Genomic DNA, 13303 nt, shown 5'->3' with positions numbered 1-13303 from the left:
CACAAGCTACTTATTCGCCTTTGAAGACTCAGTGACCTTAACAGTTGCCACTGCAAAGTACAATTGGAACAGCTTTTGAAGGTTATCTACACAATTGGTAAAAACAGATGTACACCAAAGTGAATAGTACTGCGTGGGAAATTATCTTTGCCCAATGAAAATTGTGTGGTTTTAAATTTCAAAGTTAAATTCACCATTGAAGTCTCATCTTGCTTTAGAAATAGAACATGACATATTACTGCATTCTTGCTAGATCCACTCAGAATGTAGACTCGACCCCCCTTTTTGATAATCAGTCCAGTTCTTAACAGAGATGTAACTGCAATGATGCTTTTTTATTACAAAGATCACAAAATCCACCATCACAATTAGCACCCTGGTTGGTGGTCCCAGAAGTGCCAAGGACAGAATGGGTATAGAGAATTAATGCAATCCAAGCCCAGATTCCTCCAGCATTAAACCTAGTGCCTTGATTTTGCTATATTCCCTTATCTTCTATATATGGACACCATCGTTTACTGCATCTGTAAGAAAATAACCTATGATCCATTGTTTCATTTGCATTTAATTCATTCAGTAACTAAAAAGTTGTTAGCAAATAACATTGGTTTTCTAGAATCTGTATGTATTGACATAAATTGTATCGTTATATTCATTTCAGGAACTTATTTTAGATATTTCTTTTGACACATTGATATTATTGTTCTAAGGAACGAGTTATGCCTACTACAGCTGAGTCTGCCCACAAGCTGGATATTTTCAACACATGCCTTGAAACTTGCATAACTGAATGCGACCAACTGCCATGGAATTCCAGCCCCAACTGCTCTCCAAAACACACGTGCATCCCTGCAATGGAGGACAGGAAGAGTCAGAATTAGATCATTCGACGGGGGCCCCATCAGCACACAGATCTCGTCCTCCTTCCATAGCACAATCCTTCCCAATCTCTCTCCGAGAGACCTTAGTGGGGTTGCTGTGCACGGGGAGGTGGACGTGTTATGCTCATTGGTTTTCCTCTTCCTCTCTCTCTCGCACCCACCCACGCATCCTTGGCAACGTGGTGGGAGATCCTAGAGGCTGTGATGAGGAATGTGTCTGGCAACTGACCTGCAGCGAAGCTGTTCTGCCTGGGAGCTGGAGGAAGGCACCCAGCATTCTGCTCTGGAGACAGACCGCCTCCATGCGAATGGCTGTGACCTCCCGCAGAACCCCCAAGATCTAAGAATGCTGAGGAAGACCCCTCCCCCCACTCCTTCTGTAAATCCCACAGGAACAATACATTGGAAACGGAGGGAATACTTGTGGAGATGTTCTTGCTCCTGCCCCAGGTTTCTTTGTGAGGGTGGTGATCTGGAAATTAATGCTGAAGGGCTGTTCTGCCGGCCCTACACAAAATTTCCTTTAAGGTCCATAGTTTGAGCTGGGACTGCAGGATCAGGCCCCATATTTGTTGCAATACTTACTTTTGTATCATTGTATTTTGTAGAATCAATCTTAAGCTGTAAATTCATTCTAGACTGTTTCAGATAAAGAGCTCTTTTCATTCTCATTGTAACATATGGGCAAAACCCAGGTTTCATGGCTAAACTTGGATGTTCTTCAAACTTACATTTTCTTTTTTCATGGATATGAAAACTGGACTGCATTAAAATGTGAAAAAACTATACTCACCATCATTCACACGTCTGCAATGGATGCATCAACAAGAGTTTTAGTTTTCTAAACGTTAGTTACTAAGCAGACATGCAGTGGCCTCTGGACTTAAATTGTGTCAGTTGCCCATTAAGTCTGATGTATAAAGGTGTTGAAACTAGATTCAAGGTGCTCGTTTCAGAACTAGATTCTGGAATCATGTCAGAATAAGATCTTGTCTACACAAGAAAGTCACACCAGTTTAAATTAATTCCTGAATTGATTTAGTTAGACTGGTGCAAGCGCCTTTGCAGACATGCTTATTTCAGTTTATGATGGTTTGTTTTAGGTTAACAGATTCCTAATCGACCTAAGCTAACTCCAAACAAGCATGTCCACACAAGGGTTTGCTCTGGTTTAACTAAATCAGTTTAAAGTTACCCCTCTAGTCAACCCATTGCAACTTCCTCACGTAGACGACATGTTATCTGGTTACTTATGATTTTGATGGCCAAAATAATCAGTTTTTTATAACATGTGCAGAAGCAGCCAGCTAATCTTAGGCAAAAACTCTTCCCAAAGCCCATGTCTCTGACAGGAGACGAAAAACCCCCTTTCTAGGTAAAACTACCCTTCAACCGTGGTCCCCAAACAAGAAATACCAGTATTTAATACAAATTCAGTCAGTAAAGGAGCAAATATATTCTAGTTTTATTTGTAAAATATTCTTTCCTAAGGGCAAAATACATTTTACAAAAGTTAGCAAAAATTGGTACAATTATGAGGAAACTATTACTATTTTTTGTTCAGTTATTTGGGTCTCTTCAGAATGGAAGATAGAGGTACACATCACATTGACAGAACTCAGTGCTAGTTAGCTAAGTCTATAAATATGCCATCCTGACATTTACATCTGTGTATGACAGTGGAAAAATTCTCTACAAATACTGAAGAAAAAAAAAATCTAAGCATTTTTGGTATTTTTCTGAGTTTTGTAACTGGAAATACCTACAGACTAGATTCTAAAACTGTTGGTATTTTGCAAGGAGGATCCTAAAGAAAAATAATGATAGTATGTCGGTCATAAACAAGAACAACTCTATTTCAAATGTTAATTTGAGGACTAAACAACAACAGCATAAAATCTATAGTGAAAATAAATCCATTCAAATGATTCATTTAAGCCTAAATGTATATACAGTCATGTAAAAAATGGAAGGAAAGTTATTTTCTATTCATATAGAGTATTTAGTATGACTATTAGAGTCAAGTAATTTCCAAAATAAGATGCTTTATTAACATATGTATAAAATCTTATGGTGGAGGGAGGAAAAAAGGAATATATGTAACTATTTCTGAGGGACAAAGCTCCAGCAATACTGACCATCTTGGAGACAAACAATGTCTGAAAAGAGAGTCTGCATTTTCACCTTTCAGGGTTTGACTTTGTAGGGTTAGGATGTCAAATGCTTCTAACTACTAACAACCTACAAAAAACAGAGCAAATATGCTTGATAGTTCACACAAACTGCCCAGAAACCTAAAAGCTGTGACTATTATAGGTGAGTCTGGATAGGTGTAACAATTGTCATCTTAATCATGACTCAGGACATACAGAGCTAAAGCATGAGTCTCTTTAGCTTGAGTTAAAGGACCAATGGCTTGATGCTATGCACAATGAAGCCAATGGAAAGCCTTCCATTGACTTCATTGGTCCATCAGGACCCAAGTTCTCTAGCTGGAAGCTCAAACATACTCCTATCCTCGGTGGATTAGACACAGAGGGGGACATGTAACAAACACGGAACAGTGGGTTACGTTGGTTTGGTATGGTATGGTATGGTATATGTTGATTATCCCTTCAGAAGGATATATTTTGTATTTTACATTGAGTAAAAGAGAACCAGAATATATATACAAAAATATTCTTTCTTAATATTCATTCCAGACAAGAGCCAACCATCGGGAAGAGGAAAAATATGACTTACCAGCAATTGTATTTGTTGTAGTTGCCCTCATCTTCCCTTATCCTACAAAAAAATCTCTGCTGTAGGATGGGAGAAAAAAACGAAATGTCTGACAACTCAAAGTGGTGCAATACCAATCACACTCTCCTTTCTATGTTATAAGTTTTTTCAATTATATTATCCAGCTGTTAGAACAACTTCCCCTCCCCAAACATAACAAGCTTGACCCAGCTAGGCTTTTGAATCCTTATTGTTTTGTTCAGAGGGACAATCATTTTCTCTTTCCTGTTCTGTGCAGTGCACTTCCTCAAGGCAAAATGCTCTCTTCTGGGGCCAGCACTTCACTGAAAGTAGGTGCTTGTCAGACAAGTGCCCATCATGCAACCTACCATGAATGGAGTAAGGCATCAGTGCCAGTGGCTCAAGAAGGGAGGGACCCCAGGTCTTCCGCCATTTTGGCCTTGTGGAGTATATTATGTAGTGCTGGGGACAACCCAGCAAGATTGGCTTCTGTATAGTATTTTGAACAACCTACAGCATGACTGCAGCTAGATGTCAGATGGTTGTAAGACATAGCTTTTTAGTCTGTAAGATTGATAGTGTCACTTTCATATGGCTTTACTGAAGTAGGGCTTTGCGGAGGACTCTTTTCACTTGATGGTGGTGTGGCCAAGACCTTCTTTCGGACTCCAATTGCAGCCTTCTTATGGTCATGTCTAAGACTGCGGATTGTACTGTTTATGGCAGCCACACATGCTTTCCAATCATATCCAGTTTCCTTTAGATCAAAGGATGGGTAGTTCTCTTGAAGAAAGTCTAAAAGATAAACAACCACATAAGTAGGGCACCATCATCAATTATGTATGCAAGCTCTGTTTTACTTGCATGTTTTATTTGGACACAACTGGGCCAAAACAAGTATTGAGAAGTGCATTCTCCCAGTACAGAATATAGTCGAGCACACCATTAAGTTACAAGGGTCAAAGCTAGAGTGATGATGAAGTCTGTTTTTAAAAAGTTATTGGAAAAGCTGAAATACAGAAAAGTGACTAGATGGCCTAGGGAGACAATATGTGGACAGGGTTTGTTTGTTTTGTTTTTTAATCTTGCATAGATCAGGAGTTCAGGTAAAAATATATCCCCCCTCCATTCCTCCCACTAGTTGTGCCTCTAATCTCATGGCAGTTTCACATAATGTTTTGGAAGCTGCATGATTGATTATGGATACAAGGTTAGTAATTTTTATTTATTTCCAGCCCATCTTTTGAAGAGAGTTTAGCTGTGCATACCTCTGAGAGCATTGATTCTGTTGCAGTCCAGTGGACACATGCCACGTTCCAGATTACCATACACATTGCTCTTCACCAATACATCTTCTGTGAAGAGATGGCGAATCAGATAGCGAGCTGACAACTCTGGCCGAGACTTCCCCTTGGCTACATAAATAACTGAGAAGGGCAACTGAACGTTGCGCCATGGACTCCCAAGATGTTCTAGAGAGGGAGTTGGAGAGATAAATGTTTTATTTTCATTGGAGAAATGTTGTTTTCCATGCTTTCAAGGGACCACATTATATTAGAAAGGTAGAAGACAATTTTTTCCCCCTATACTACTTGTTTGGAAAGGCCAGAAGAAATAACTTAACATATATATACATAGCATCTTTCATCCTGAAAGATCTCAAACCACTTGACAAACTATACAAGATATGTGCACACTCATGAAATAAATCACTGTAGTTAGAACTAAAATTCAGCAGCTCTGGGATGGAATAATGATAGCTAGCTAGGCAGACAACCAGTGTGCAACATACTGAATGTGGAGGAGAGGAAGAAAAAATTTAGCCAAGGACATGAAGCAAGCCCTGGTCTTACAAAAAGCATCATGGGATCCTCAGAAATTAAGGTCCTGTCTGTGTGACCCTTACAGTTGCTTCTTGAAGAGTTTTACACGCAGTAATGCAGAAAACTCCATGTATCTAAATGATTGCAATAATGCAGGTGGAACTTGGGATTCTGGAACACTATGTATTTTAAACACAATGGCTTATTTTGCAAGCCACCCCAAGCAGCCAAAAAAATTATTTCAAATACATATTTGCTCTGCTGTATAGTAGCATAACAGAGCCTTTGTTATGCTTTCAGAAATGCTAGTTATGCAACTTGACTTCCTTCAGGACTGCTTCCTGTACTGTGTTATTTCATTTAAAAAAATAAATAAATAGTCCTTCCAAGAAATAAAAGCAGTGCTGCTTTCTGATAGTATTCAAACTTTGTGGGTGGAGAATGAAAATAGTACGAACATTCTTCTATATTACTCTGAAACTACTTCATTTCAATGAAGAAGTGAGCCACACACTGAATAAAAGGTACATTATATTGTAACAAAGTTCCTCCTCTGCCTCTGTGGGTCCTGCGCTTATTGGCGGATTTGCTTGCCTCAGAGGTTCACAGCAGCCCTCAGTTTGGCCACTCTTGCTAGTGGCTCAAACCTGCCATCCACTCAGCTAACCTCATCACTGGCCAGCATGGGGGAAACGGAGAACAATCCCCGCAGTTGGGGACAGGGCAGATCTCTTTCCAATTTAGATCTTCCCTTCTGGTGTTTCTCACAGACCACGTCAACTCCTCCTGTGTCCGATCAGGAGTTGGAGGGATGGAGGGGGAACCCGGGCCCACCCTCTACACCAGGTTCCAGCCCAGGGCCCTGTGGATAGCAGCTGTCCACAATGTTCCCTGTATCAGCTGCGTAACAGCTACAACTCTCTGGGCTACTTCCCCATTGCCTTCCCCCCAGCACCTTCTTTATCCACACTGCAGGATCTTCCTCCTGAAGCCTGATCACACTTGAACCCCTACTAACTGATGGGAGGTCCTTTTTAAACCAGGTGTCCTGATTAGCCTGCCTGCCATAATTGAATCTAGAAAGTTCTTAATTGGCTCTGGGTATCTTGATTAGCTTGCCTGTCTTAACTGGTTTTGGCAGGTTCCTGATTGCTCTAAGGCAGCCCCTGCTCTGGTCACTCAGGGAACAGAAAACTGTTCATCCAGTGGCCAATATATTTGCCATCTACCAGACTCCTGTATCACACTGGTCTGGGTCTGTCACAATATGTAGCAAAAGAAGAGTCAATTACGAGGCCTGTTGAGTAAGAGGGTCCTGCCACCTCTTGTACAGGGCTTGAGCAGCCCACAAAAGTCCCACCCAACCAATTGTCTCCCAGGGAACTGGCCACAGAGAATTTCCCCCAGAGATCTCTATAGCCATTACATGCCACATGTGGTATCTTGTTTTACTGTTGCATTTATAAACTGTGCACTTTTGTTAATGGAAGAAAAAAAAACAAGTTTTAAGGCTGCTTTTGGGATTATTTGGAAATTGTCATAAAGTTTAGCACAGTGAAAGATCTGCCTGTCAGATTAGGATATAGAAAATTTCTCTGCCTCTTTAATATGCCAAGCTGCCTTGGAACATCTATTATTTCTCGTATAAAGTGGGAAAATAGGGTAATAATGCATGAACTCTTGAAATGCTAGATGGACTAGTTCACAGATGAGATCGCCAATCTAGTTATTCAGAAAAAAAGTGCAAATGTGTTTGTGATAAGGACATGGGTGGAGGAGAACACAGGTGGTCTGTTGCCAGAGTGTGTTTGCCATGAGGGGACATACTACCTATACTGAGGGATTGTCTTGGGAAAAATGGAAAGCAGTCCTGTAGGTCAATAAACCCCATTTACCATTGTGTGGGATTCAAGGCACTGTATATCACAAATGATTTCACTTACCTGTACTTAAACTAGGGCAGTAGTTTTGGAATCTTAACATCTACTACTTCTAAATCAATTGTATAAAATGCACTTTGTGTTAACCCAGAAGATGAAAGTCTCCTAACTTACCCATTGGTTCCAAAGACTGTAGTTTATTGGATGAAGGTGCATGGAACATCTCAGGGACTTTATCCCATGTGGTATTCTGAAGTCTGTTTGTTGTTGAGCTGGTCATTTTCTGAGAGGATTGAGAATTGACTTCACTATCTTCCCCCTTATAGTTTAAATCCACACAAATGGATGTGTCTGGAGTGTCACCAGGTTTCTCCTTCCCTTCAGTAGTCTCCTGAAACACACAAATGGAGTTAACACATGCTTTGGGAGAAGTCTACCAGTTTTCCAGTTAAGTGTGTCAAATGATTTCTACATTATTAGGAATTAGATTCCCCAAATTTGAGAAATTGTTAACCATACGTTTCAACCACAAGAGCCACATGTCAGCCACTTGTTGAGGTCCTTGTGTAATGAGGCACTTTGGAAGCTGAGTTGCATGGATTTTCCAGGTGTTCTTGGGGTGAAATACCAGTGTGATGCAAAGGGGCTGGAAATATGTGACCAGATGTGGGAAGGCCTATAAGAATATATAGTGGAGGTACAGTCTTGGGGAAGCATAATCTAGATACACTGAAGACCCAAGGGTTGCAAGGTAAAGAGGAAAAATAGATAAAGTGAGAAATGCTGGAGGTCATGCCAGAGATACTTTGGGTGGAACTGTGACTATTATCTGTGAACAGTAGGAAGACAGATGACATCCCTGGTTTGAACTAAAGAGGCCAGAAGAACTATAGGGTAGGTAGAGTAGTTCTGATCCTTTTATTGCACCCAACACAAATCTCAGAGATATTACTTGCCAGGGAAACCTTTATAGCTAGTTAACAATTGCAGCATTGAATTCTGCACATCAAAATAACAGCTTAACTTGTAAGACACCTTTCCAACACTGTTTTGAGCCCCTAGCTGTTGCAAAACAGTACAGGATATGAGAGTGAAATAATTGTCAAGGCTTCTGGGAAAGGATCCTGCTGTATACTTTTTTAGAGTAACAGAAGACATTGCTGAAGTCAGTGCAGATTGTTTTGGAAGGACACTGACTAAAGGGGTTTGATAGATGGGGATAAGAAGTGAGCTTTCATTCAATTTGCAATAAGGTTAATAGACTATAAATAAATAAATTGGTAAATAAATTCCAGTGACATGAAGACAGTTTACTGTCCATCAATAGGTTAAGATAAATTTGTGTGTCCCTAATAGTAGTGGTAAGATAAACAAAAGGGTAAAACACTTTCCATTAGTTTAACCAAACAAGGGCACTTGCAAATGGTTTTATTTAAATAGTTTAATACTGAAAAATGTAAGAAATAAAATACTTATTAGTAACAGTTCTTATACAGTAATTTTTGCTAAAGGTTTTGTTTTTGTTTTTATCTTTATTTAAGTAAATATTCCTGCATGACCATTAAAAGGTATCTTAGTTGATCCTTAATGAAGAGCTCTTAAAAATAAATTCTAACAAGAGATAATCTGCATTATTGACAGAATTGGGGGGAGTGGCATAGCTAGTTATACAGGGCCCCTATTCTGCAAAGATTTATGCATGTTCTTAAAGGGTTAGATGACTGGGACTAATTCAGATCACACAGGTCTTCTAATAACTAGCTACTTAAACTTTGGTAAGATTGGTAACTATTCTATAAAATTACTACAAGTTGCAACAAATTTTACTATCTATAGGCAAATATTACAAAATCCTAAAATGAAAATACAGTATGTGTGTGTGTCTTTTGTTAATATTGTAAAATATAAAAATGCTGACACTGTTCCACACATACCATTGTGACTGGAGTCAGTGGAGCTGTGCTGAACCACGACAAAATAAGTCCCAAAGAGTCTTAAATTATGGAGCTCAAGTGGTGAGGTACTTACTTATATATCTAATTCTGTAAGAAACCATTTACTCTCTCATTAATAACTATTACACCTGGAGATGACTTACTGGGTTTATTTTGGTTTCACAGCGTAAGCAGCGGATCATGGCATTGACGTTTGTGATGCAGGTTTTCCAGTCTCTTCCATATTCACTCAGGTCATAATTTGGGAAATGAGCTGCAAGAAATTCTGCACACAAAATGTAGGAAGTCTTTTAAACTATGTGAATATGATAAAGAAGCACTAAAAAGAGCTTTAGTCAAATAAGAGAACACAATGAGATAAATTTCAAGTGCTTACCAAGGTTGTGAATGAGTTTTAGATTTTAGCTTATATTAAGGAAATGTATGGTAGACTGGTACTTTCAAGACAGGCACAGTAAAACTTCTGCATCTCATTACAAAAATGAGATGCATCAGAAAAGTTTCCCTGTACCTGATAAGGAGCATTTTCATTATTCAATATTTCTTAGTAGATACACGGAAATTGTCAAACAAACTACCTATCAATAGAGACGACAGGACAAGCAAATGGGCTAACATATATCATTCTATTATTCATATGAACTGTGGTTTGCTTTCTGCCAAGACAGAATAAATGAATGCCTGATTTGTGAGTCTTACAAAAACGAGTAGCTAGTGTGTGCGTAGGTGGGCGCATGTGGGTTTGGGACTGGGAAGGGCATTTCTCAAAATGTTGCCACCCTTACCACTTTTCAAAAAAGGAAGAAATGGAGGGTTAGGAGAAAAATGCTGACATGTCCATTAACTTGTGTCCTATGTGTGTTATGGCCTCATAATACAAAATGAATATGATCAGCTCTGATTGATTAATGAGAAAAATATGAAATTAGAGTCATCAGAGAAACTACCATACATATTGAAAGAGTTTACAATGAGCATTTGAGGGTAAATGTTAAGGTAGATAATAGTTGAGGGTAAATGAGGGTAGATAAAAGTTCCCCACAGAACCCAAAGGTGCACAGTCGAGCAATATTCACTACCAGGTAATATAATAGTTGCTGGATAACAAGTCACAAAAAGGTAGATTGAAGGACACAATGCAAGGTTCATAATTTAAGAATTCAAGAAAACTGCTAAAGAAAGAAAAGTGAACTCTGTATGTTTTGTAAGTTAGCATACCTCTAACTGCAGCAACCTTATTAGGATCCAAAGTTCTGCGCCCCCGTGCACTGACACCCATAATGCTACACAGCAATGTTTCCTTGGGGAACAAGACACGGACTAGGTAACGTGCTGCGTACTTCGGTTTGGTCTTTTGTCGGGCTTTCATCAAATAGTTTCCAAGAACCTTTACATTTCTCTTTGGGTCACCAACATATTCTTTGTAAAGCAAAAACATTTTTTAAAAGATTAGCACAAATCTGTTAAAAGAAGGAGCTCTTCCCCAAACCAATTTCTCTCTTTACCTTTATCACATAGTAAATTCATATTTCCTAACCTTTCATTACCAAAACTAGATCTACTATATATTCTCTATCTTTGCACTTACAGGAAACACAGAAATAGCTTCTGTCAGTATCTTCAGACGGAATTAGCATTCTTAGCTCACTCATATCAAGCACCCAAAATTGATTAAATAATAGTAATAGCATTTTTTAAAAGCACTTATATGCGTACGAGACAAAATTTTCAGAATGACCTACTACGTGCAGATACTTGATTTTCAAGGAAACATCTCACAAAGGTATCGGGTGTGAGTGTCCATTTTATTAGGTGTGCACAAGCAGAAGTTGAGGCACCTGTGAACACTTTACCCATTATTTATATTACTCTTCAATAACATTCAGATTCACTTATTTTTTAAACTCCAAAAAATTGTCCCCTTCCGCATGACTCAGGGTATATATGTACATCATGAAGGGACTTAACATCTGCCTGTGTCATGTGTGCTTACCTAGAACTTAAGAACAGCCCTACTGGGTCAGACCAAGGGTCCATCTAGCCCAGTATCCTGTCTTCCGACAGTGGCCAGTGCCAGGTGCCCCAGAGGGAATGAACAGAACAGGTAATCATCAAGTGATCCATCCCCTGTCGCTCATTCCCAGCCTCTTACGGTGAAATGGTTCATGGAGCTCTTTTTGGTGATCCACAGAATTAAACATTTTAGAAAAATAAGTACTGGAGCATTTGGGGGCGGGGGGGGGGTCGGGTCTCTCTTACAAAACAGTCCACAGAATGAAAACATTAGAGAACCTCTGCCTTATCCCATTCAAGAATTAGCATTCCTTACACACAAAACAATTAAGCTGCTTTCTCAAATGCAGAACGTACTTTAAGTTATGTTCCACACCTTGCTTTATGGACGACATAGTCTTTATAGAATTATCATCAGTGTTTATTATATATGAGAATATTTAGTTTTCACATGAAAGCATTACCAAGGAAATCCTTAGATTTAGAGAAACTCTAATATGCTGCACTTCCATTGTAATGGCTGCTGAGATGCATATTGGCTTGCAGGGAGTCCTAGCTATTCTGTACCATTGGCAGCATGAAAAAAAAACTTTTATCAGTAGGACAGTGAAAGAAGAAGAGGGCTCATTCTTAATGCAATCCTGAAGCATAATATCTGCTGTAAACTAAGATTTGTTAAAGTGCCCAAGTTATTCTGCACATCAGAATAATCAGTAACATGTAAGTATCAATTGAGTATTTGTGTTAGTACAGTGTACATACTAACTTTTTGAATATTCAAGTGTTAAAGTGACTTCCTGTATATCATGCACACCCAATAGCTTTATTCAGAAAGCTTTAAATATTAATCCACTTTTAAAATGCAAAAGGAGAAAGTCAGCTCTGCTCATTTATTTTTGTTAAAGAAAAAAATTGAGCGCCTTATACATGCATTTTATTCACTGTAATTTTCCACTCTGATATACTGAGCATACGTGACTTGTAACTCACCAAAACTAGGATTGATAGAGACAGAAGAAGATGGCAGTTCTTTACTAATATTCGCACTTCCCGGTGAGGCCCTGTAATTCATCATCATGGTGTTTCTCCCCAAACTGGTTTCAGATGGAGTTGGCATCACCGACGACACCACTGGGGAACCCACTGCTGAAGGTGCAACACTGGTGGTGCTTTCCATGACTGTGGTTACAAGATTTGGTTGTGGAGGAAGGTCAGGGATCCTGTTAGCCACTGTGTATGGTGGATGCAGTGAGTGAGTGGAGACTATAGTGGGTAGGGGTGGGCTTTGCCTAAGCACAGGTTGTTGCGATTCAAGTTGAAGAGTTTGTTGAACTGGTTTTATTGCAGAGTTGGCCTGGAGATGGCTCTTTTGTAGCCTAACCCTCATTGATGGGCTATGCCCTGCTTGTCCCGGGGGAGAGATATGAAGACTTGACTCTCTTTCCATTGGTTTTTGTACTCTAATTTTTCCATGGGATAAATGATTGGAACTTCTGTATGTAAATCCAATGGGCCTCTGCAAATGTGATACGAAAACAATAATGAAGGAACAAAACAAAACAGATTTGTGCAATTTTACCTTAATGAACGAGAGATTAGATCTCATCCTAAGCATTTAGCATTAACTATAGTCTTTTCATAAAGATAGCTCTGACCTCTTGACCATGAATCTAACTACTGCATGTTTTTCGGTCTCTACCTTCACTCATTTCCACAGTCCAGACACCAACATAGCATTCTTCTCTTGTGTTTGCATCCTGATTCTCAAGTTCTTCCCAATCACCTGCTAGCATAACATTCCTTCAAGAGCTAAATAAATAGCTGAGGAACAGACTGTACATATATTAGTAGTTGATAATGGGCATAGTTTTGTACAATATTTGCTGAAAAATTCATCAGTTGGTGTCACCAACCTGCTGAGCTACAAGTTGATGCTCCTGCTGCTGAATTAAAGGCAAAACATTTGGTTTTGCACTTTTTATTTTGGTTGGTTTCTTTACAATAAAGTA

The 13303-nt window shown here is 39.2% G+C and overlaps 1 protein-coding gene across 4 annotated transcripts in view; it reads right to left on the bottom strand.

Annotated features, from left to right (window-relative positions):
- Positions 1 to 2333: 2333 nt before the first annotated feature.
- BEND2 (BEN domain containing 2) overlaps positions 2334 to 13303 on the bottom strand; it is a 34034-nt gene continuing 23064 nt past the window's right edge. For 3 of the 4 annotated variants that reach the window (XM_074967579.1, XM_074967587.1, XM_074967569.1), the window contains 6 exons: positions 12285 to 12810; positions 10500 to 10700; positions 9425 to 9546; positions 7501 to 7717; positions 4892 to 5095; positions 2334 to 4418 (listed from right to left, as the gene is read on the bottom strand). In XM_074967579.1, the coding sequence (XP_074823680.1) occupies positions 4183 to 4418; positions 4892 to 5095; positions 7501 to 7717; positions 9425 to 9546; positions 10500 to 10700; positions 12285 to 12810 (1506 nt within the window). In that variant the 3' untranslated portion in view covers positions 2334 to 4182. The remainder of the gene's footprint in view (positions 4419 to 4891; positions 5096 to 7500; positions 7718 to 9424; positions 9547 to 10499; positions 10701 to 12284; positions 12811 to 13303) is intronic. The other variant, XM_074967593.1, reaches the window with a different exon arrangement.

This window comes from Natator depressus, chromosome 1 (genome assembly GCF_965152275.1).
Source record: "Natator depressus isolate rNatDep1 chromosome 1, rNatDep2.hap1, whole genome shotgun sequence".
Lineage (NCBI taxonomy): Eukaryota > Metazoa > Chordata > Testudines > Cheloniidae > Natator > Natator depressus.
This window is presented reverse-complemented; position numbering and strand designations above follow the sequence as displayed.